This window comes from Colossoma macropomum, unplaced genomic scaffold (genome assembly GCF_904425465.1).
Source record: "Colossoma macropomum unplaced genomic scaffold, Colossoma_macropomum, whole genome shotgun sequence".
In the NCBI taxonomy this organism is placed as follows: Eukaryota; Metazoa; Chordata; class Actinopteri; order Characiformes; family Serrasalmidae; genus Colossoma; species Colossoma macropomum.
The window spans coordinates 16,866,201-16,890,477 of NW_023494797.1; the positions used below are offsets into that span (position 1 = coordinate 16,866,201).

A 24,277-nucleotide genomic window follows, 5' to 3' on the forward strand; every position below is an offset into this window, starting at 1 on the left:
CTTCATCTTTCATGTTCTGCTCCTTCAGCCGAGAGCAGATTAATTACAGTCTTATCCTGCCAATTTAATCCTCTCTCTCTTATCAGGGAGTTTGGGGGTCTACTTCATCTCTACTTTCCCTCCTTTTACCTCTAGCTGTGTGGGACTGATAGGTTGACACTCTTGCAGTTCTGCACTGTAAACCACAATGTTAAAATCCAAAGGAAAGCTTTAAATATATCCTGTGGTTATATTAAAGTGTGTTCAACAACATCTTCTCAGTTCAGTTCCTGAAATTGATTACATTTGCTTTAAATGAGCTGTGTTGTGTGTGGCATCAGATCAGCAGATGTAAAGCCAGTTGGAGCCCTACTAGCAGTTAACGTTCCCATAACTTTGGCTAACATTTCCTACAAGTTCTAATATTGTTTAAAGAAAATCTTCTAACCTAATGTTCGAAAAATGTTTCAAAGAAGTTCATCATTTCAAATAATGCTCCTATAAAGTTACTTGTTAACTAAGACAATGTTTTAACTGCAACATTCAGATGATGTTTTTAGATGTTGTCAGGGCCACAAACATTCCCAGATGAACATTCTGGAAACCCCTGAAATCCCACTGAACACATCAATACAGCATGTGTGTAATATTCTCCTAATTAGTTTTAGAACAAAACGTTTCTAGGAGTTTTGCTGATTTCTGCTAATTAAGTCTTATTTATTTATTATTTTTTAACAGTTATCCTTAATTAAAGCTAATAGTAGGTTATTCACTAGCGTGCAAATCTCTGCTGTCGAAACAAAACCTCGTATCTCTATTTTTATTGTTTTTTCATTTTTGGCATAATTTGAAAATGCCTGTTATCCTTTTCATTGTGTGTAAATTTCATGATGAATGGACCAAAAGAAATGACTCAGAATGACTTAGAAAAAAGTCTGGTTCCATTGACTTACATTAAAAGTAAAGTAAGTTTTTTCTTTCTCCTGTAAAGTTACCATTTTGGAGACACAAGATTTTGTTCTGACAGCAGCGAAATGTTTAGCCTTGCTTGTTGGGTTAATAATTTAGTTATCTTATATACAAGAATAAATTTTAGAGGTTTAGGTTCAATATTTCAGGATTTTTGAGTTATTATAAAATGTAAATTCTATATTATACATTACAATGCTCTTTCATTTCTGTAATTTCCAGTCAAAAACAGCTATTAAGTATAAGTAATTCATTTTTCAACGTTAGGAAAAAAAAAAAAAAAGCATATATTTAATAAAAAATTACACGAAAGCCTAAACAACTAAATACGATACCATTTTTTCACTATTTAACGTGTCCACTCTTTGCCTTTCGGTTCCTTATTGATGTGACACTTTTTTAATGGTGTTTGGTGAGGACTTTTGAGAGAACCTTGGACCACAAATGGATTCTTGACAAAATCCAGCCTCACCTCTCACTTGAATCCCAGACAACCAGACTGAAACTCTTATTTTGGACATAATAAAGAAGAACCAGTTCTTTGGAAAAGATAATTATACATGGAAGAGTTGCAGGTAAAAAGGAAAAGGACGACCAGCAACAAGATGTATTGAAACAATCAGAGGAATCATCAACCATTCATTAACAAGCCTGAAAATGAAAGAAAATGAAAGCTTTAAGTGTTCTGGGGTGGTCAGTCCACTGTTTCAGCTTCTTTGTTTGATGTGTCCGACTCCTTTTCTCAGTGAGGTTCTTCTTGACAGCTACACATCCTTTCAGACCCACAGCGCTGAGTCGTCTTCTCACAGTGGAAGGATGGACAGAAACACCTGTGGATGTTTTCAGATCTGAAGCAGCTTGATTTTCTCCTCTCTCTCAGAGATGAAAGCTTTAAGTGCTGTTTATCTGATGGGGGCAGTTTTGGTGTCTACCAGGTCTTCTAGGTGGTTGTTAGAAGTCCCATTTTTAATTTTGAACTGGTTAATACATAAATAATGTCATTCAGAGTGGCTTGGTGTGAAATGTTCTACAGAAACTTACAGAGGCTGAATTTTCCACAGTGGTGGTGATAGGAACCAGACGTCCACCTCTAAAAGCTCCCTCATGGGAAGTTATTACATGAAATGGTTATGAAGTCACTGCATGATGTCTGAGACATTGTTTTACAAAAGATTTCAGAAATTTTTGGCCTAAAATTTCCTTTTTTAAATCATTTTCATAGAGGAGGGGTACATGCAGGGTGTTGTGAGGCAAAATAAAACTTATTTTTTTACAGATTTTCCATCGTTTTTCCATCATCAACATTACATATAAAACTCAGTAGGCTTTTGTTGGTTCACTGGTGGTTTTGGATAGTAAATAAAATGGCTATATTTGTGTTGTAGTCATGGCGACCCCTGGTTCCTATCACCACCACTGTAAAGATATCTGAGTCTCTGCAATCAACCATTTCACACCAAACCACTCTGAATGACTCTGTTTGCATCTCTACCACTGATTATGCTGAATTTAAGGATTTAAAACCTGGGTCTGACTTTTTTAAACTGACTTTTATGAACTGATTTTAATCTGCTGATCTAATTTGGTTTACAGAGTATTCCAGGCTTGCTTGTGTAGTAATGTGTGCAAAGGTTAAATTGTACTAGTAAGGAGCTAAATCGTGCACTGTTGGCATGGAGGAATTTAAGGAATGTTTAGCAGGATAAAATCTTTCAGGTGCTTCAGATTCCTGTAGAACTCCCCCTCAGTGGCTTGTGGGGGTAGATGCATGCTGCTATGTGTGTTAGCCCCGCTGCTCTCTCGGCCTGTCTGCATGTGGGGACAGTGTGGCCCAGTTTTGTCACAACTAATTCACCCTCTTAGGATTTTGCAGAGAGGCTGAAGCTGATTTAAGAGTGTAAGGTTTTGAAGGAAACCTGAGATTGTACACTATATGTCTGTAATCCAGCATTTCTTCTGAAATTAAGTATATTAATAGTGAGTTTGTCCCTCTTTGCTGCAGTAACTGTTTCTACTCCTCCAGGAAGGCTTTACCCTAGATGCTGGAACATTGCTGTGAGGATTTGATTGAGCATTAGTGAGGTCAGGTACTGATGTTGGATGGTCAGTTCTGGATCTCCAACTCATCCCAAAGGTACTGGATGGAGTTCTATCACTCCAGAGAATGCAAAACACCTGGTAGATCATGTGACTGTAGTAAACCAAATGCACATTCTGCTGTAATTCTCAAACCTTTCATGAACAAAAATGAGGCAGCATTGAGAGCAGCTGTGTTCAAGGAGAATTAAAGAGTAAGGTTATTTAGTACAAACCGGAACATAAGTGAGTGCAATTTTCCGTTCACTCTACGTAAGTGTAAATAATTAAAATATCAATCTAACAGTAAATATGTTAGATCTAGGACAACAGAACAATGCTGACTTGTATAGTCTAGTGGATAACACCGCTGCCTTTCATGTTTAAGACTGGGATTTGATTCGCCATCTAGACAAAAACGGAATTTGCACACCATTTTCAATAATTTCACGTTTGTTTTGGCATTATAGCTTTGAAATTTTAAAATTTTAACCAAAGAGAGTTTAAGCTGTTTTCTAAATTTCTAAATTATGGTGGACTATCCATAATTATTGTCTTAAATAAAAAAAAAATTACTCATTCAAAATGTCATAAGGACAAATTTGATTTAAAAAATGCACATACACAGACATGAGCAAGTGTAGATGTAATCAATAGCAGTAACTCAGAGAAAGTGGCCAGTTAGAATGACCTCAAGTACAGCTTGGAAGAAAAGCAGAGTAATTTCATCGCTGAAATAAAGGCTAATGCTGCTGAATCAGTATCAAGAAATAGTATAAAAGAGAATATAATTATGTAGATGTAAATAACACAATGCTACTTTTAACACTAAGTGTAAATAGTAAAATTATGCAATGTACACTTAGTGTAAATAGTATCAGGCATAACAGTATGAAACTTCTATGTAATCAAACAAAGAAATCAAACTGGTGCTGTTAGATGTTTGTCCAGCACATAACTCTACAACATTTCATCACTTTAGACCAATCAGAGCAAAATATTGGACATGAATGGGTTAAGAAGAAAATCGCTCTCTCTTTCTCTCTTTCTCTCACTTCCTTGTATCTCTTGCCTTTTTTGTGTAACTTTTTTTTTAATCTTATCTGCATTTTTTAAACATGCTGACATCCAAAAGGAATAGACGTGAGAGTTTTACTCTACATCCAACATTTAGACTAGGAGTCCCAAACATTTTTGTCCAAAGGGTACAAGGCTTCTGATGGGACGTGGGCCAAAAAGACAAAACAATATGCTACTATGGTAGGTAGGTTTGTTTCAAACTTTTTTTTGTTTAATTTTTAAAAGTTTTGAAAAATGTATTTTATAAGATTATAGTATTTTTTGTTACTAAAATGATTTAAAAATACAATTTTAAAAGGAAAATAAGAATTTAATAAGCTTAATATGTAATCCTGTTTCCAAAAAAGTTGGGATGCCGTGCAAAATGGAAATAAAAATTGAATGCAGTGATGCATTACATATTTAATTGGAAATTGTACAAAGACAACATATCAAAGTTAAAACTGGGAAATTTTGTTGTTTTTTGAAAAATATTTGCTGGTAAAGGCTGGTAAAGTTGTGTAATGCTAAAAAAAAACACCTGGTGGTTGATTGGCAACAGGTCAGTAACATGACTGGGTATAAAAGAGCATCCCAAAGAGGCTGAGTTTTTCAGAAGTAAAGATGAGGAGGGTTCACCACTCTGTGAAAGAATGCACCAGCAAATAGTGCAACAATACAAGAATAACGTTTCTCAACATAAAATACCAAAGAACTTTTGCTTTTCAACGTCTACAGTACATAATAACATTTAAAAAAAGGGACCATGTCAAAAAACAGTTTTAGCTGTAACTGTGTAACTAGAAAAGTAGAAACTAGAAAACCTCATTCAGTCTCTCTCTCTCTCTCCCTCTCCCTCCCCCCCCCTCTGTCTATCTTTTCCCGTCTTCCATCTTCCGTCTTTCTTGTACCCTCTTGCCAGTCTTTTATCTTATCTGCACTTTGTAAACATGCAGGTTTCCGAGAGGAGTGGATGTGTGAGTTTTAGTCCAACATTTGCAGGACTATCATTTCCCCTCTTGGCAGAAGAGCGAGATCAGCTGCATGAGGGCCAAACGCTCCTCTGTGACCCACTTACTGTCCTGCTCGTGAACTGTCCAGACTTGTCCCCAGGTCTTTGCACAAACAGGCCACATGTCATGCAGACTCTAGATAGGAGCTGTTGCACAGTGAGGTTGGTGATGTCGTCGCTCTGAGACGTGACGTGGCGCCTGCAGGGCTGCTGCTGTTTCTCCCACAGCTCATAGGCCCTTTGGGGCTCACAGAGCTTGAGAACTTTAGCACATGGTCCAACAGTCTGGTTAGAGCGCAGTAAGGACAGGCCAGTGGAAGAGGTCACGACACAAGGTTTAGAGCAGAAGTGTCGAACTCATTTTGGGTCACGGGACCACTTTACAGTAGGATCAGAAAATCAGTTTAGCAGGTAAAACAGAATGTTTTAACCCTTAGAAACCTAAAATTTTTTGTTGGTATTTTTTGGGTCAGTTTTTATCGGGGAATTTGTTATTTTCCTGAATTATGTAGCCAATGAAAAAGCTACTTATGTAGCTACATTATGTATTAGTCCAACACTAATGTTAGCTAAGCTTTAGGTATAAGCTAGCTAGATATGTTGGTCTAGCAGGTCTTTCAGGTGGTGGTTTCTCTGTAGATTTTAATCATTTTTGAACTCAGGTTTTGAAAACACTCTTATTTTCCTTTGACTTTCCCCTTCCTTAGGCAAGTGGATTATTTTATAACAAATCTCCTCAGAAAGATCTCCTGAAAAATAAATAAGTTGTACTTGCTGTTTTGACTGGACATTAAATACATCTATGGTGGTTTCTGACTTTTGCAGAGTACTGCAAGGACTGTAAGGACTGCAGTGTTATAAAGGCAAGTTCAGTGTCTGTGTTCACTGGTATGGTTGCAGTTTGTGTAATCGTCTGATTCCTGTTCATTTCCTCAGGGGGGAAGAATTACCAGCCTCGCAAGCTGCGTATTCAACATAGTTTCAAAATATCTACTATCTGTCTCCAAAAACAGAAAGATTCACTTGTTCTCCACTGTGGTGTTTTTCAATAGATTCAACAATCTTAGTTTGTACTTAATTTCATTGAAAGTAATTGACACAACATTTGGTAAAGAGCCTATATCATGAAAAACTCATTTTCGTCATTTTTTAAAATCATCATCATCATCATCATCATCGTTAACCGCTTAGTCCAGATAGGGTCGCGGTATTTTTTAAAATGAAAGAGTCTAGTATATCATGTAAACACTATTTCATACTAAGCTCCCAGGCAATTTACAGAAACCAAGCTACAAAAACAGCCTGTTTTGAATTCAATGTTTTTGTGATGCTACAAAAAACAGTGCAATTACATTTGCTTATTTAGCCCACAGCAGTTTAGCTCAGTCCTTTCCTGGTGTAGTTATAGGGAGTGTTTCAACTCAAGTTGGATTCTGGACAAAGCACAATACAAGGCGATGTAAAATGACAGAGTTACCATTGAAGTAAGTGAGAAATGATGTAAGAACTGGAGACTGAGCCAATCCTGAGTGCACTTATCTTCTCAGGCCCATTAGCCAGTCCAGATCGATATGGTGCTGGACAGCACAACATGTAAAAGTAGCTTTGGCTTTCATTGCTCCAACACAGCTCCTATTGATCCCCTTTGATTCAGCAGGCCTTTTCAGCATGCTTCACTCCTAATGAACCTCCATTTTCAGCAACAGTCACAGCTAAATAGTGTGACTGAGCTCCATTTTAAGCCTAAGTAATAGAACATTCTTTAAACCATAAGAAGATTTATGTCAGTACTGAAAAATGTTATATGTGATAATTCATATACAATGTGCATTCAAAAGTATCCAGATACTCCTTCTAATTAGGAAATTCACCTACTTTAAGATGCACTCATTGCTGACTCAGGCTAATAGAACGGGACACTCTGGGGACACTGTAAGGCCGCAATGAGCCTAAGGCCAGCATGCTTCATGCCAAGCGTCGGTTAGAGTCAGACATTGCTGCGATGTGGAAAAAAAAATCCTCCATGGTGTAATATCTCTCAACCAATGGCCCAGTCAATCTACTCCACCATGGAGTAAAATCTCTCAACCTGTGGCCCAGTCAAACTCCTCCACCTAATGCAAAGTCTCTCAACCCATGGCCCAGTCAAACTCCTCCATCATGGTGTAAAGTCTCTCAGCACATGGCCCAGTCAAAATCCTCCACCATGGTGTAAAGTGTCTCAACTCGTGGCCTAGGTAAACTCCTCCAGTAGGCTCTGAAGTCTCCCGACCTGTGGCCCAATTAAACTCCTTCACAATGGTGTAAAGTCCCTCAGTCTGGGGCCCAGTCAGACTCCTCCTCCGTAGGGTAAAGTCTCTCAACCCATAGCCCAGTCAAACTCCTCCATCATAGTGTCAAGTCTATCATCCCGCAGCCCAGTTAAACTCCTTCACCATGGTGTAAAGTCTCTCAATCTGTGGCTCAGTAAAACTCCTCCACCATGGTGTGAAGTCCCTCCACCCGGGGACAGTCAAACTCCTCCACCATGCTGTGAAGGCTCTCAAGCTGTGGCCCATCAACTCTCACAATGGTGAAAAGTTTCTTGCCCATCGCCCGTCAAACTCCTCCACCATGCTGTAAAGTCTCTCAACCCATGGCCCAGTCAAACTCCTCCACCATGGTGTAAAGTCTCTAAAACTGCGGCCCAGTCAAAATCCTCCACCATGGTGTAAAGTGTCTCAACCCGTGGCCTAGGTAAACTCCTCCACTAGGCTCTGAAGTCTCCTGACCTGTGGTCCAATTAAACTCCTCCACAATGGTGTAAGCTCACTCAACCTGTGGCCCAGTCAAATTCCTCCACCATGGTGTGAAGTCCCTCCACCCGGGGCCAGTCAAACTCCTCCACCATGCTGTGAAGGCTCTCAAGCTGTGGCCCAGTCAACTCCTCTACAATGGTGAAAAGTTTCTTGGCCCATCGCCCAGTCAAACTCCTCCATCATAGTGTAAAGTCTCTCAACCCATGGCCCAGTCAAACTCCTCCATCATAGTGTAAAGTCTCTCAACTCATGGCCCAGTCAAACCCTCTCCACCATGGTGTAAAGTCTCTCGACCCGTGGCCCAGTCAAACCCCTTCCCCATTGTATAAATCCTCTCGGCCAAATGGGCTCAGTCAAACTCCTCCATCATAGTGAGGTCTTTCTTCAATTCTTGGTTAACCATAGAACAGCTCACTGGTGGAAACAGTTCAAAACAAATGTGAAATCTTTTGGTTCACAGCTCAGTCAAACTCTTCCATTGCAGTGTAACATATCTTGATCCGTGGCTGATTTAAACTCCTCCACCATGGCGTGAAGTCTCTCAGGGAGTAGCCCAGTCAAACTCCTGTGCCATGGTATAAAGTCTCTCAGACCGTTCTTGGTTGATGATAGAAAAACTCCCTGTGCAGCAAGGAAAGTTTAAAACACATCACAAGCACACCACAAACAATACAAAACAAAAGCCTGGTAAAATAAAAGGCAGCTAAAATGTGCACACAACACATGACCCCACACACAATAGTGTATTTGGCCACTAGAGGAGTATGAACAGTCGCCTGGGTCTGTAACTTTTGTTGAAGCTGTTTATCTTGCCTGTGTCGAATGCAGATTTGGGCATTAATTGAAGGCAGTGTTCCTCAAAAAAAATTCTGTTATGCATGAGTGGTCATAGATATGGATTTAATCTTTATTTATGGGTTTCCTCTGAATTTCTCATGTCAGTGTGTGTGAGGCAGAAAGCGCTTCAGGCCACTCAACATTTCACAGTTTGATTGAATCTTCCACTTCACCCAATTCAGGCTCAGTCACATGATTCACATGGCTCAGCCTCCTACATCCCCCAACAAGCACACACCATTGCCACCACTGAGATGGAAAAAAAAACAAGCTGGCCGACTCAGCATCACGTCAAATGGCCCCTTCCAGCATTTCTCTTTCCACAAAAAAAGCCTGTAAAACAGTGGACTCTTTTGTGTGCTCTTCACCTAAATAATGAAGAGCTAACAAGGTTGAAAAGAGACTAAAATGTTAAACACAACAGGCCAGTTTTAAAATGAGGTTAAGTCTAGTCTTGGACTGAAAAGGCCCACAGGTTACATATATCACCTTTACTATCTAACAAAATATCCTGTTTATTTCTAAGAAAAAGGGTCATGTAAAATGAATGAATGCTGTTCAGGTCATCCATCATTGTGATGGTTCATTATAGATGATCAACAGTTGCTGAAACGGTTTACAAACTATCTAGTTCAACTCAACAGTATTTGGGTTGGGATTAAGGGTTAAAGTTTTGGTTGGAAGGTCAGGATTTTATTTATTTATTTATTTTAGGTCAGATTTAAAGCCCCAGGAAAATAGTAATTAGTAGATTAATATTGTTCTTGTGGGCACACAATTATACATGTACAAAGGATGTTCTGTGAATAACTTTCCGTTGTCCACTTAATAGTTTATGTATTTTGCCAAAATTCTCCTCTTTCCATGTTAACTGGACTGTCCTAATCTTGTGTAGGGCTTACACAAGCAGTGTCCTCACCAATCACAAGGCTTATATGGTTTGCCCTGTCCACACAGCTTTAACAAAATACTGTTCCATTGTTCTTCTTCAGGATGATTCTGGAGCGATATCTGTCCGATTGCTGTGAAAATTTATAGACAGTGTTGATATGGAAATACAAGATGACCAAGAGTGTGATCTATTTTAAGCTGTTTAACTACATTAAATGACCATATAACACTTTATCCCATGTTAGTTTGTGACTTAAATCTGTTTAGAAAATATCATAACTATTCTGTTATGTCATTTATATCACTGTAGTTATATAAACAACTGTCACAAATCTGTTTTAGATGTTTTACAATGTTTATATATTTGGTAACACTTTCTATGAATCTCACCTTTGTAAGCATCTATAAACACATTCATGAAATGTTATAATGCATTCATAAGGCAATATAAACATGGCTATAAATATTTATAAAAAATGCATTATACGTTATAGCCATGCTTATTATGCATTATGAATTGTTAACATAATACATTATAAGTACTGATGATAACAAATTATAAGAGCTCATAAGTCGTATTTGTCCGCTCTAAGTAAAGTGAAGCATACTGCACTAAAACATACTCCAGTGTTAAGAGTGAGGCTTCAAGTTGAAGTATTTTCTGAAGGATTTACTGAAACACTAAAACATACACAGTAAAGCACATTACAGGCTTCAAATGTCAGAGTTTAAACTAGTGCTGCCATCAGTGTTTTACCCAATGTAGGAAAGGTCAATGTACACCACCGTTAGCTTGGTATTTGTCTTTACTTTACGCTCTCCAAGCTGGGACTGACATCTTTGGCACTGACATTATAACATGTTATTTAAACTATTTATAATGCATTATATTAACAATTCATAATGTATAATAAACATGGCTATAAAGTGTAATTCAGTGTATAAATGTTTATAATCATGTTTATAATGCCGTATGAAGGCATTATAACATGTTATAAATGTGTTTATAGATGCTTACAAACATGACATTCATAGAAAGTGTTGCCATATATTTTATTAATGTTACTTATTTATTCATTTATTTTTTGTCAGACTGTGGGCCCTCTGAAGGGCGGGGCCCTGAGGGACCGCCCTCACCCTCCTGTTGGCTCTGCCTCATTGCATTAGCTTCATCGCTCCAGTTTAACTGCAAACTGTGATAACGTGCAGAAGAACATATCTGAAGAGTTCAACATTCAGTTTACCTCTATATTCTCTATATTCTCTAATATTAAATTTACATGCCATTCATTCCTTCATCATCGTTCAGTAGCCTCGAGCACTGAGCCGCGGACCAACACTGGAAGCATCCTCTGGTGGTCCTTGGGCCAATACTGAGGGCGAGCAAATGGTCCAGAGTGGGCTTTCGATGGCACTTTGTAATAAAAATCAATGAAAAATAATTGACTTAGAAATTAGAGTGGAATTTAAAATGTTTTCAAACAGGCAGGTAAAGGTAAAATGCAAATAAAAACAGAAAACCAGTTATTTTTAAGTTTCATTTGACCTGTATTTGAACAAAAACAGTATGAAGATAAGATAAGACATTTCAGGTGTTATCTTATTAACAAAATCAAACACTTTAAGAATAACATTCCTCTGACAGGAACTGCAAGGACTTCAGGTATTTCACACTCTACAGTGCATAATAACATCAAATAAAAAGGACGGAAATCACAACTAAATGCCTGTGATCTTTGACCCCTCAGACAGCACTGCACTGAAAACCAGCATGCTTCCTTGAGGGATATGACCACATGGGTTTGGGAATACTTTAAGAAACTGTTGCCAATAAACACAGTTCTTGTTCTTGCTGCATCCACAAGTGCAAGTTGTACTATACACAGCGGAAGTCATATATCAACAATGTCCAGAAACACCGCTGACTTCTCTGGGCTCAAGCTCATCTGAAATGGGCTGATGCAAAGTGGAAACAGGTATTGTGGTCTGGTGACTCAATTTTTCAAGTTGTGTATGGAAATAATGGATGTTGTGTTCTCAAAGAGGACAATGATCATCCAGATTGTTACCAGCATAAAGTTCCAAAGCCACGTCTGTCATGATATGGAGGGTAATAGTGGGTAATTTGCACATTTGTGAAAGCACCAAATTTTGAGCAACATATTCTGCCTTCTAGACACCGTCTTTTTCAGGGATGTCCAAGCTTATTTCAACATGACAAATCCAAGCCACATTCGGCACATGCTACAACAGCACGGCTGCGTAATCAGACAGTGCAGGTGCTAGACTGGCCTTCCTGCAGTCCAGAACTGTCTCCCTTTGAAAATGTGTGTCTTATTAAGCTCAAAATATGACAACGGAGGCCCTGTGCGGCTGCACAGTTGAAGACTTGTATAAGAGAAAAATGGCAAAAATCACTTTCAAAACAGTTTGTGTCTTCAGTCATCGAATGTTTATTAAATGCTGTTAAAAGGAAAGGTGAAGTAACACAGTGGTAGACGTGCTCAATTTATTTTTGGAATGTGTTGCAGGCATCAAATTTGGAATTTACACAAGTTCATAAGGTAAAACATCAAATATTGTGTTTTTGTACTGTTTTAAATTTAATATAGCATTTTAGAAATATTACGATTAATTTGTCACCATTCCGCCTGATTTCCGGTGTAAAACAAGCTTGCGTTATTGAACATACGTCACATATTGTGGGGGCAGACATCCAAACGTCACTGTGTTAAAAAATTTGCAAAAATTACATTTTTGAGCAAAAGAGTTTTGTTTCCCTGTGGGCCTTTGTTGGAGGAATACATTCTAAATAACATGTTTAATCAATCCTTAAATATCATTCATGTTTTATTCTGTATTCTGCAAAATGTCATATATATATTTAATCAATCATTAAATTCTATGTTTAATCCATTCAGTGCTCCAATGCAAAACTAAAGTAGCAAACTTCAGACACCAAACATGTCTTGGCTGATTAACTATGTTTTGTGATAAAGGACAATATGGTGTACATTAGATTTTTTGGTGAACCACTCCTTTGAAGAGCACTGGGCAGCTTTTGCGAACGTGGTGGGAGTCCAGACCTGTTTTGCAAGCACTTTTCATGAAGTCACTACTTTCCATACAATCAAATGAACTATTACTAAACAGTCCTGACGCTGACCCCAGAGGAGAGGACCATTGAGGGGCAATGTTGCTGAGCTGGAGGCTTGAAAAACAAGTTTCAGCTCAGTTTGCTGGGCACCTCTCAGTGTGATCAGATTCAACAGATGTGATTACTGTGTTTGGATCAATAGCCTAAGCTTAGCAGTGTGGCACAGTTACAGAGTTAAAGGCAAAAACAGGATGAAATGCAGTTCTCCTGGGCTCGGCTGGGCCTGTCTGCACATATTTAGGAGCACTGAGGAAGAAACAGGTTCTTTTAGATATTTGTGGGTTCTTGGTTTCTGTGCTTACATCACTATATAAAATATTCATATGAAGTGTGAGTTGGAGACATACAGAATAAAATGCAGCCTAAAGCCTGAAAAAGTGCCTTGTCTTGCTTCACTTTCTCTTCCAAAAGCTTCCGTCTCTGCTTCTTTCCCCAGAACATAATCCTCCTGCATAAACACCCTTCTCACGTCGCACTGCTGTGCACTTCTATTGCACACATTGCATGTCCAAATGTCCAAAAGTTTGTAGACACTTGCTTATCCAAAGTTTCTTGTGAAATCAAGGGTATTAAAGGGTCCTTATTGGACATTATTTTTATATATATATATTTTTTATTTATATTTTCATGTGATATTAGTGTGGTTTTATGGGCAAAAACAGTCAGAATTCTTGTTTACATGACCATTTTCCAACCTCTATCCCTGAGAACTAAACAGGCTGTGCCTTTAAGACTGATATATGTAAATGAGCTCTGTTCTCATTGGCTGCCCTGTATTGCACCACATTCAAAAGCAACCCAGGTTGAAACACCTATAACTTCAGTGTGAGTGGGTGGGGCTAAACTGCAGCAGGACAAATAAGTGTAACTACATAATGTTACATTATGATCATTATATATTATGTATAGTTAATAAGAAGATTGAAAACTGTTATAAGTGTTAAAACTGCTATAAGTGACATTTCATATACACTCTATATCGCTGTTGTCGGAAGAAAACCTCGTATCTCCATTTTTCAGTTTTTGACATAATTTGGAAATGTCTGCTGTCCTTTACATTGTGCGTAATTATCATGATGAATGGACCAAAAGAAATGGCCCAAAGATTACTTGGAAAAAATTCTGTCTCCATTGACTTACATTAACAGTAAAGTATGTTTTTTTCCTTCTCCTGTAAAGTTTTGGAGATACAAGGTTTTGGTCCGACAGCAGCGTTAAATCTACACACACACACACACACACACACACACACACACACACACATACATCTCTCTCTCTCTATATATATATATAAACGTATATATATATATATATATATATATATATATATATATATATATATAGAGAGAGAGAGAGAGAGAGAGAGAGATACACTAGAATAATCAGAGCATGCAGTTTTTGGGGAATGGGATTAGGAACCACTGTCCTGAAGGCGTGTATGAACTAATCCTTTAGCAAGCTCCTCATAAGATGGGCACAGAAGAAGTTCTAAAGAAGTAATATGATCACTCTTAACCTGACGCAAATGCATTTACTCGTCCACTGTGAAGACTTTCATAGGAAAAACAGAATTTCCTCCATTATTAAATTTAGTTGTCATTCTAAATAACATGTTTAATCAATCATTACATATGAGGTTCATCCATATGTGTTTAGTTATTTATTAAAGGTCAGTTTCCCAGACAGGGATAAAGCCTGTTCTTGGACTCCACAGCATTCTGAATGGAGATTCTCTACTGAAAGGAAAATCCTGTTTAATTAACCCTTAAATAAAGTCCAATCAATCGCTGAATATTTAAAATCAATACATCCCTACTTAAATACAGGGTGATTCAAAAAGATGCATCCGATTTCAAAATGATTTATTTCACTTGTAAATCATTACAGAACAATGCAGTGAACTGTAAATGGTTTAACTGAGCATAAAGTTTATTATGTAATTTTACAAGGTCTCAGTATGAACCTCCTCCAGCTGTGCGGACGACATCAACACCAAAGTCAAATTCATCCCATACTGGATTGAGCATGTCGGGTGTCGCTGCACTCACGGCTCTTTAAGTGCGATTTCGGAGATCATCCAGTGTTGTGGAACCAACGACGAACGCGCTGAGCTGTTGGAGGTTCACTGCCCATGAAAATCACACTGCACAGTTATGACGGATTCACTCTTATTGAAGTGGAGAACACAGAACGCTTTCTGCTCAGGGGTCTCATCTCCTCTCAGACTGAAGGGAGCCATCTTCCACTGACAGTCAGAAACTCTATGACCCCCTCATACAATTGGTATGTGATTGGTTCCTAGGCGCCTCACGGTTGTAAAAATATGCCACTTTAAAAATCGGATGAATCTTTTTGAATCACCCTGTATTTTAATTAATCTGTAAATGAATCTGTCCTTCTCCTATTATCTTGATTCTGTTTATAGGAATTCCCAGCAGTGAGTAACTCATCTGAGAAAGCTCAGAATACTGATATCTGTTTACAGATCCCTTGTCGAATCAGTACTGATTTGTAATAGTACGTCCTGGTATAACTTTCTCCCTGCCAAGAGCGAGTGCAGGATAGAGCGAGTGCAGGATAGAGTGAGTGCAGGATAGAGCGAGTTATTAATCAGGCAAGGCAAACGCCTCTATCAGAACTGTTTACAGTGGCTTTCAAGAGGAAAGCTAATGCTATAACACAGGATCCCACATCCCCTTTACTCTTCCTGTCAGTCACTCCCATCAGGCTGTTGCTATAAATGTCCTCTGCACTCTAAAAAAAAGATGGTTCTTCAAGGGTTCTTTAGCAAAGAAAATGGTTCTATATAGAACCATGAACACTCAAAGAACCCTTTGCATGATTGAAGGGTTCTTTGCATTGTGAAAGGGTTCTTCAGACTGATGGAGATTGTGCTGTAGATGGTTCTATATAGCACCTTTTTGAAAATGGTTCTATATAGCACCAAAAACTGTTCCTCTATAGTGGGGTCTTTTATTAAAATTCAAAAAGGTCCAGTTAAAGAAAATTTCCTCAAGCAAAGGTCCAGAACATTTTTATGTCTAACTTGCATTATGATTCAGTGCCATATACTGTACAGTGAAGTAGCTTGTAGTTATATCAACATCTTATGCAGTCAACAATTGAATGTCAAATCAAATAAAGTACAGTTCAGTAATATTTCAACAATATTTATGTCAGTTTTCTCTTTTTAGAGCACGTCATGTGAAATAATCTCCCTCTGACTCACTTTCTTCTCCGACTGCTGTTTCTCGCCTCGTCCCTGCCCTGTGTGTGCGTCACTCACTCGAGTCTCAGTGCTCATTGTAATGCACAGATCTGATTGGCTGAGTAGCGTCACGTGTGATATTCACAATGCGTGCGATTGGTCTGTGACTTTCCCAGGCTGCTAAAGCTACCGTAATGACTAGAAATGTTACGCCGATTAAAATAGGACCACCTCGTCAAAATTAAATAATTCTCCATAGTTTATCGGTTATAGGTCCAGGTCCGCATAGGACAGCATCTGGGTCTGGACTTGGACCGCTTTCTGCCTATTAGTGACCTCTGATCTATAGCTACGATGTGAAGCTTCTTAGAATAGAAGAACCCTTTTTGGTGCTATATAGAACCATATTCAAAAAGGTTCTATATCGCTGCTGTTGGAACAAAACGTTTCAGTTTTTGACATATTCTGAAAATGCCTGTTGCCCTTCACATTGTGTGTAAATTTCATGATGAATGGACCAAAAGAAACAGCCCAGAATGACTTGGAAAGTCTGGTTCCATTGACTTACATTGAAAGTAAAGTGTGTTTTTTCCTTCTCCTGTAAAGTTACCATATTGGAGATACGAGGTTTTCTTCCGACAACCACAATATACAACCATATACAACACATTCTCCATCAATTTGAAGGACGATTTCACAATGCAAAGAACTCTTTGATCAAACAAAGGGTTCTTTGAGTGTTCATGGCTCTTTACTAAAGAACCCTTGAAGAACCATCTTTTTTAAGTGTGTGGCTAAAACAAATGTTTTTAGAAAGTTGTTTCTCCCAATGGCTACAAATAGTCTTAATCAGTAAATAATGTACCATTATACCACCACTATAAGTCAATCCACATGGACTAATGTGCACATTGTGTATGAAAACTTATCATGACTTGAAGGATATCATTGATTTTGAAGCATTGATTTTAGAGTATATTTATTAGTATGCCATTGCGTATGCATCTTTAAACGAAGTTTAATCATCTTATTGTGCTCAGCTTGTTGTACATAAGTGGATGAATGTTGTGTACACTGTTAGAAATAAAGGTTCTGTGCAGGAACATTTTTCATTCATCAGGCTACCAACAATGTAAATGTTCCCTCAAAAGTACAACAGTGGTTTTAAGGTCTGATTGTGAACCTTAAATAAGTTTTTTCCAGGTGAAAAGTTTGTATTTGTACCTTTTCATAACCGAATGTTTTAAACAGAACAGTAAAATAAAAGCCTGGAGACGAGACGGGGTGTGTGGAGTCAGTACAGCTTAGAGAACATCATTTCAGTGGATTATGGTTCAGTTATGTTCCCTGACTAAATGTACTGAGATGTACCCTTGAGGGTCCCACCCTGGTAACAAGAGGGGCACTGCCCCAGAGACAGTTTAGTACCTTTATTTCTGAGAGTGTGTGTGAGATGTTGTATGTGATGCAGCGCTTCAAAGACAAATTTCTGTCCTGTGATGATAAACAATAAAGTTTTGAATCTGAATGTAATCAGGCCTTTAATACCATTTTAAGAACCCCACAAACTATTACTGTCTATTAAAGCTATTAGACCTGTACATTACTGCGGTATGAGTCTCCTCTTGAGCTGATTGTTGTGGGTCTTTGAATTATTGTGGACGTTGTTATTTCAGCGTTAATCTCTGAAACTCCGGACTTGTTTTATATTATATAAAACAGTAAATGCTATAAAACGCATAGCTGTTATTATGACTATTATTATGGCTGTTATTAAACCCATCACCCGCGCGGTCAGACTTTAGGGCCGCGCGGAGCTCGACTCCGCCCCTCAACTGCATAAAGCGGCGTTCGTGGCATCGGAGCCTCCGTGACGTCAGTGCGGGGGGCGGGGAGCGAGAGAGATGGCGGAGCGGCGCGCGCTGCAGCGGGATCAGGGCGAGAGGAGCTGCGGCACGAGCGACGGTGAGGGACATAAGGACATAAATACAGTAGCGCGGCTTTTATGCCGTAGCCGAAGGTGAACGCACCGTTAGGTACCGCAGTTTCCGCAGGAGCTGCCCTGACAATGCTGGCTAGCCCGGCTATTACCTAACGCTGAGCTGATGCTAAGCTAAAGCGAAGCTAATGCTAAGCTAACGCTAGCGCCCCCGCTGTTTTGGCTCTGCGGACGAGCTTAGCGGAGGTCCGAAGGAGCTCTTAAGGCGAGCGCAGACGAGAACAGCCGTTGGTTTACACACAGTACACGGACAGGTGAGGGCTAAGCTAGTGATTCACGAGTCAGAGTTTTCCGGAGTCGACTCCGACTCTCTACTCCTGACGTTGGAGTGGAGGGAGTCGACTCTTCGACTCCGCTTCGTTTGAAACCAACACGGCTCCGGAGTCGCTGATAGAGATACAGCAGATATTAAACCACCCTCAACATAGTTTACCTATTTTTTGAGTAGCTGCAGATTACAGTGACATGATCATTTGTAGATTATACCAACTGATATAGGGTACATGTAAAAACATGGTTCTTCAAGGGTTCTTAGCACCATGAACACTCAAAGAACCACTTGCATGTTGAAATGATTCTCCAGATTGAGGGAGAGTGTCTTGTACATGGTTCTATGTAGACCCTTTTTGCAAACGGTTCTGTAGAGCACCAAAGAAGGTTCTTTTATTGATGTAATGTCAAGCTTGTAACAATAACAGAACCTTTTTTGGTGCTACATTGACCAATTTTAAAAGCCAAACCATATACAACATATTCTCTGTCTGTCTGAAGACCTGTTTCTCCATACAAAGAACCGAAGAACCATTAAGCATGCAAATGGTTCTTTGTGTGTTTATGGTTCTATATGCAACCATTGTCTGTATTAAAGAACCTGTGAATAGCCCTGTTTTAAGAGTGTAGCTTGACAGATAAGTTGACTCTTTGAACACATCTTACTATCAGAATTCACATCATTTCACATATTTCACATATTTCACGTGGTGAGGCTGCTGAAGCAATGTTCAACAGGAAACTCTTGAGTGATGTACTGAGAAACTCATCAACCTACAGCAGCCTTGCTTCTGTTAAAATATACACCAATGTTAGTGAGTTAATCAGATTTAAAATAAAGTTTTCATTCCAGAACAGCTGAATGTTATCTTGTTCCTCTTTCTGCAAGACTGAATTTGGCCTATTTGTCAGTTTCTTACTTGAATTTTCCTTTCCACCTTAAATGATATAGCAGTTACCTAAATAGCTGCAGCGTCATTCAAGGTGGAACGGAAGATTGGAATAAGAAGCAGGCAGAAAAAATGCCAACTTCATCTGCAAGTTATATTTTACGTCATTGTGTGAAAAATATTGTTTTACAGTTTTTTTACAGTCCTTGTTTGTTGCAGCCCTTATCATATTTTTTCCCCGTGGCAGAGTCGGCATGCAGAGCAGTGCTTTGTAGAGTAGGGATGGGCAAGATGATGATGATGATGATGATGATATTTTATTGTTGTCACAATAAATTGTTACAATATGCCTTTCTGAGCATGTCATGGATATCTTCAGTCTTAAAGAACACTGACTGACTACATATTTAATTACAGAGTGAGCATAAGTAGGCCTGTGTAATTCGATTTAGTGCAGTTTGTAAAAGACTGAATAAAGATCATTGTAGTTGGAGGCTTATTATTATTATTATTATTATTATTATTATTATTATTGTTATAGTAGTTTTTTTATGTGGAATTACAGGTCCTATTTTATCACTTCCAACTTATCTCAGAAAAACTGAATATTGTTACACATGTGGAGTTTCCTGAAAATGCTTTGAAGTATCGTGATTTAAAATTCTTCCTATATCATCCACCCCAACTGTAGAGGCACACGTTCATGTCAGTGCCTGGTGGGCAGTGTTGGATTACCTTAAAGCTGGCAAACACGTTAGCAACCACCTGGGATACCATAGCAACCACTTAGCAGCTCCCCAGAAACTAACCTGGACACCATAGCAAGCAGCTAAAATACCATAGTAACTGCCTGGAAACACTCTTACAACCAACCTGGGAGTTAAGTTGTGCTATCACTCTGCATTTTCTCCAGGAAATGTACTTTTCTAGTTTTATGGTCTGCAAAGCAATAATAGTAAATAATAATAATAATAATAATAATTTGTTGTTTTGATATTATTATTATTATTATTATTAGTAGTAGTAGTATAAGCAGTAGTAGTATTACATTTTATTATTTTCATATGTGGCACTACAGTTTCTAACTTTTTAAGTCGGAGAAAAAACAAATATCGTGATGCCTATCGATAATCCTGAGGCAGTCGTTTCTATCAGTGGCTGGTGAGCAGCGATGGATTATCATGAAGGTTGTAAACAAACTCGCTACTCAAACTCGACACACACTTCCATCTGAATGTCCCTTGAGCCGATTACAACGAAGAAACTCAGAGTCAAAGAATCGACTCGCTGGCCGGGAGTCGGCGCTGACTACCAGACGTGCTGGAGTCAAAGAACCGACTCCTGGAATCGACTCCCCATCTCCAAGCTAAGCTAAGCTACTGTGTGAGTGGCTAACGCTAGCACTATCGTTAACTGACGTTTGAGCCTCTCCTGTCTACATTAATAGTCAATGGCTAACTGCTGTGCTGCTCATATGGGCGGTGTTTTTGTTCATTTTGGACGCTGGGCAGTAACAACATTTGGCCTTCGGTGAACGTAAACGTGAGGTGTGTTGATATCGCTGTGCTAACGTGCTAGCGCTGATTCCGTTACACAGACGATGCGTCAAACGGCGGTTCGGGAATCTGCGTTGACTTGCGGTTTTGTTTATAACCTGAAATGTGTATTAGATTGATTCTCGGCAGTAAGCCTTGATGCTGATGTCTGCTGTTTAGCGCTAATGGTCAAAGGCCAGGACGAGACGTGAACGCGCACTGTAAAATGTGAACGGGTTTTGGTGAGCGCACCTGTATTGTTATTGGAGCTGGGCTATATAATCATAATCACTTCTGTTTATATAGTGCCTTTCCCATGCTCTAGGACGCTTTACATTCAAAGAACGTGAAAAGGTTGAACATAAAGTATTAATAACAAAAGGACATTACATTTAGAACATTTAAGTACATAAACATTGATGGCATAGTGTAAACAAGTATGTGTAAGTAGCCTTGGGGAGGGTATTCCATAATTAGGGAGCTACTACACTAAATGAACGACCACCATAGAGGTCCAGTTAAGCCTTGGAACATTAAGAAAGCCTAAATCATGGAATCTTAAGGATTGGGGTGGGACGTATAGACAAAGAAGCTCCTCTGGTGAGGAGCCAGGCTGTGCCGAGCGTTATAGGCTGCGTTCACATTACCAGGCTGAAGCCGCACAAATCCGATTTTTTTGCCCTAATGTGACTCAGATCTGATGTTTTCAGGGCTGTATGGCCACAAATCTGATCTTTTCGAATCCGACCTGAGTCACTTTCATATGTGGTCGTATTGTGGATACGTATCGGATTCGTGGCCGTGCGACCTTAATGTTGAACGTTCAGATCGGAATTCATGTGCTTTTTTCCCCACTGCGCACGTGTGCCATCATTCAACGTTACCATGGCAACAGTGCCAAACAGAAGTCAAAGCCTGTCAACGGTGGAAAAGAAACACATCTCACCTTTTCCGCCTTCGTCTCGCTCTAATAATGAAGCTGAGAGCTGATCAGAGTTAATTATCTTCTCAGCGAAGCTCGTTCTGCTCGTTAGTTTGTGCTGATGATGCACGTGATTCATTCACGTGACGTCACTGAGTAGGATGTGCCATGCGGGTCATTTCGGGACGCTGGTTCGTTCACATTAATGACAGATTTGAATTACTTACCTAAACGAGTGTAAACCATCGTGTCAGAGAGATCGGATTTGAGCAATGAGAATATGAACGTAGCTATATGTAATAAGAACCTTGTACTGAAAATGGTGTGTCATAGGTAACCAGTGGAGACTCAAGGCTCAGAGCGATATGATCAGTCTTCTTAGAATAGGTGAGGGTCCTAGCAGCGGCATTCTGTACATACTGTAACCTATCGAGGGCTTTGATAGGGAGGCCAGATAGAAGTGTTTCTACATTTGCCAGGCTGAGCGATTGCCAATATTATATGAATATTATATGACAGTACTTATCGTTGCCATGATAAATCACATCAGTGTTTCACAGTATGCTCTTCTGAGCATGTTGTGTATATTGTCAGTACTTAAAAAGCACTTCCCAACTGCAGGATTTATTAGAGTGCATAATTAGTTGTGTTTATTTGGAATTGGTGTGTGTGATGAATAATAAGTTTTCGTTTTTGGTAGCATTTTTAAAATGTGGCACTGCATTTCTGTTTTAACTTTGTCAGAAAAAATAAATATCGTAAAAAGCTTCCTGAAGTATTGATATTACATTTTGCTATATCACCTACCCCTAATTGTTATTACATCATCTTGTGCAGTTTTTCAACACTGTCTTAAATGATCTCACCTTTGTCCCCAAATTTAGGATGGTTCTTAATCGTTAGGTCGAATACAAATACACCTTTTAAACAGATGATAAAGGTTATGTAAACGCAAGGTAGAGGACACCCTAACTGCCTTTTTAAAACCTGTTGGAGAACTTAAAGGGGCTGATTTTTCAAAACTTCTGCATGAATCAGTGGTTGAGAAGGTCAGAAGTCAGTCAGAGTGAAAAAGGTCCATTGTAGAGACTCGGGTTTCTTTATGCTGCCTTCAAGTCCTCCTCGGAAGTTCTTACGGTTTCGGAGGTTGTAAGTGCGATTTATTTGTGTTCAAGTGGTTTTGGTTGAAAATAAGTGGAAATAATGTTATTAAAGAGAGTCTGTGTATATATTATATCTGTGTTTCCATGTGTGGATAGTTTAAGTCTGTAGTGTTAATATTATGGCTGATATGTAACTGAAATACTGCCAGTTTATCAGCAGCTATCATTGGTTTTTTGTTGACACACCCTCAACTTGGAAACTCGGGGATCACTGAAAAAGTTTCCACTAGTAAATACAACCTTGTGGTGCCGTTCACGTGCATCCATCTCGTAAATATGATATTTCTGACACGACTTGAAGGCAGCATTACAGTGGTGGTGATAGGAACCAGAGGTCGCAGTGTCTGCAACACAAATATAGCCATTTTATTTACTATCCAAAACCACCAGTGATTCTACACGTCTTCTGAGGTTTTCTGTGTAATGTTGATGATGGAAAATAGTGATAAATCTAAAAAACATTCTTTTCTTTTGGGGACTATGTTGCCTTGCAACACCCTGCATGTATCACTCCACCATGAATACCTTTAAAAAATGTTTTAGGCCAAAACTATCATAAAACAATGTCTCAGCCATCCGACACTGCATTCATAAATGCAGTTCATATAATAACTTTGTGAGAGAGCTTTTAGAGACTCTTCAGATGTCTGGTTCCTATCACTACCACTGTGAACAATTCAGACTCGATAAGTTTCTGTAGAACAGAGCAGTTCACACCAGACCACTCTGAATGACTTTGTTTACATCTTACCTGTTTAATTATGCAGATGTTTTTTCAAAAATCTGTGGGACCCCCTTTAAGTGATGGCCAGGCTTGACTATTAATGTAAATTTATATCCAGCTTTGTAAATCAGTGTCGAGATTTACTGGCTTTTCTGATTTTTCTTAGTTATTTTTAATGCAGTTTTATTCTGGCATGATTCTTCTGATTAGAAACAGCTTTGCAGGACCAGGCAACTTCTCTTCTTTAGTTTTCCGAGGGGTAGGTTAAAGCCACAGGTTGTGTTTGCTGCTGTGTAGTAAAATCCTTAAAGGGATTTCCTTGAGTATTTTAAGCTCTAGTAATGCTAAAAATAATACTTCTATTTGTTTTTAGAAACATGGTGACTCAGGAGGCCAAAATGTGCATCATGGGGGTCCACAATGTGGACAGAGTGTCATGTTGTGCATTATAGTGCTACATATGGGCCTCCTGAAGTTGTGAGTTGTTCTGTAGTTGGGGTCATTCCCGTATTAGGAGCACTAAGCTAAGCTGGTTTTCTCTATGACAAAAGTGAATGGCATTTTAGAAATTCTTTTTGACGTTTTGTCTTGTGTACATTTTTCACCCGAGTGTCACGGGATCCTCTGAATTACGAGGCCCTTTAGCAGTATGAATAGGAGGTTGTTTAGGTTTATACAGCAGTTAGTTCCGGCCACGCGAGCTGATTGGTTGAGAAGTGTTCTAACCGTGCTGTTATTTCGCCATAACATCAGTTTTTCCACAAACACTATCACTCCACTAAGACACT

The 24,277-nt window shown here is 39.0% G+C and overlaps 1 protein-coding gene across 4 annotated transcripts in view; it reads left to right on the forward strand.

Annotated features, from left to right (window-relative positions):
• The first annotated feature begins 17,871 nt into the window (after positions 1-17,871).
• The window catches only part of zgc:158270 (uncharacterized protein LOC791213 homolog), a 30,565-nt gene continuing 24,159 nt past the window's right edge, over positions 17,872-24,277 (forward strand). For 2 of the 4 annotated variants that reach the window (XM_036584436.1, XM_036584437.1), the window contains exon 1: positions 17,872-17,951. In XM_036584436.1, coding sequence (XP_036440329.1) covers positions 17,891-17,951 — 61 coding nt within the window. In that variant the 5' untranslated portion in view covers positions 17,872-17,890. Of the gene's footprint in view, positions 17,952-17,981; positions 18,240-20,232; positions 20,693-24,277 lie in introns of those variants that run through there. The other 2 variants (XM_036584439.1, XM_036584438.1) reach the window with 2 other exon arrangements.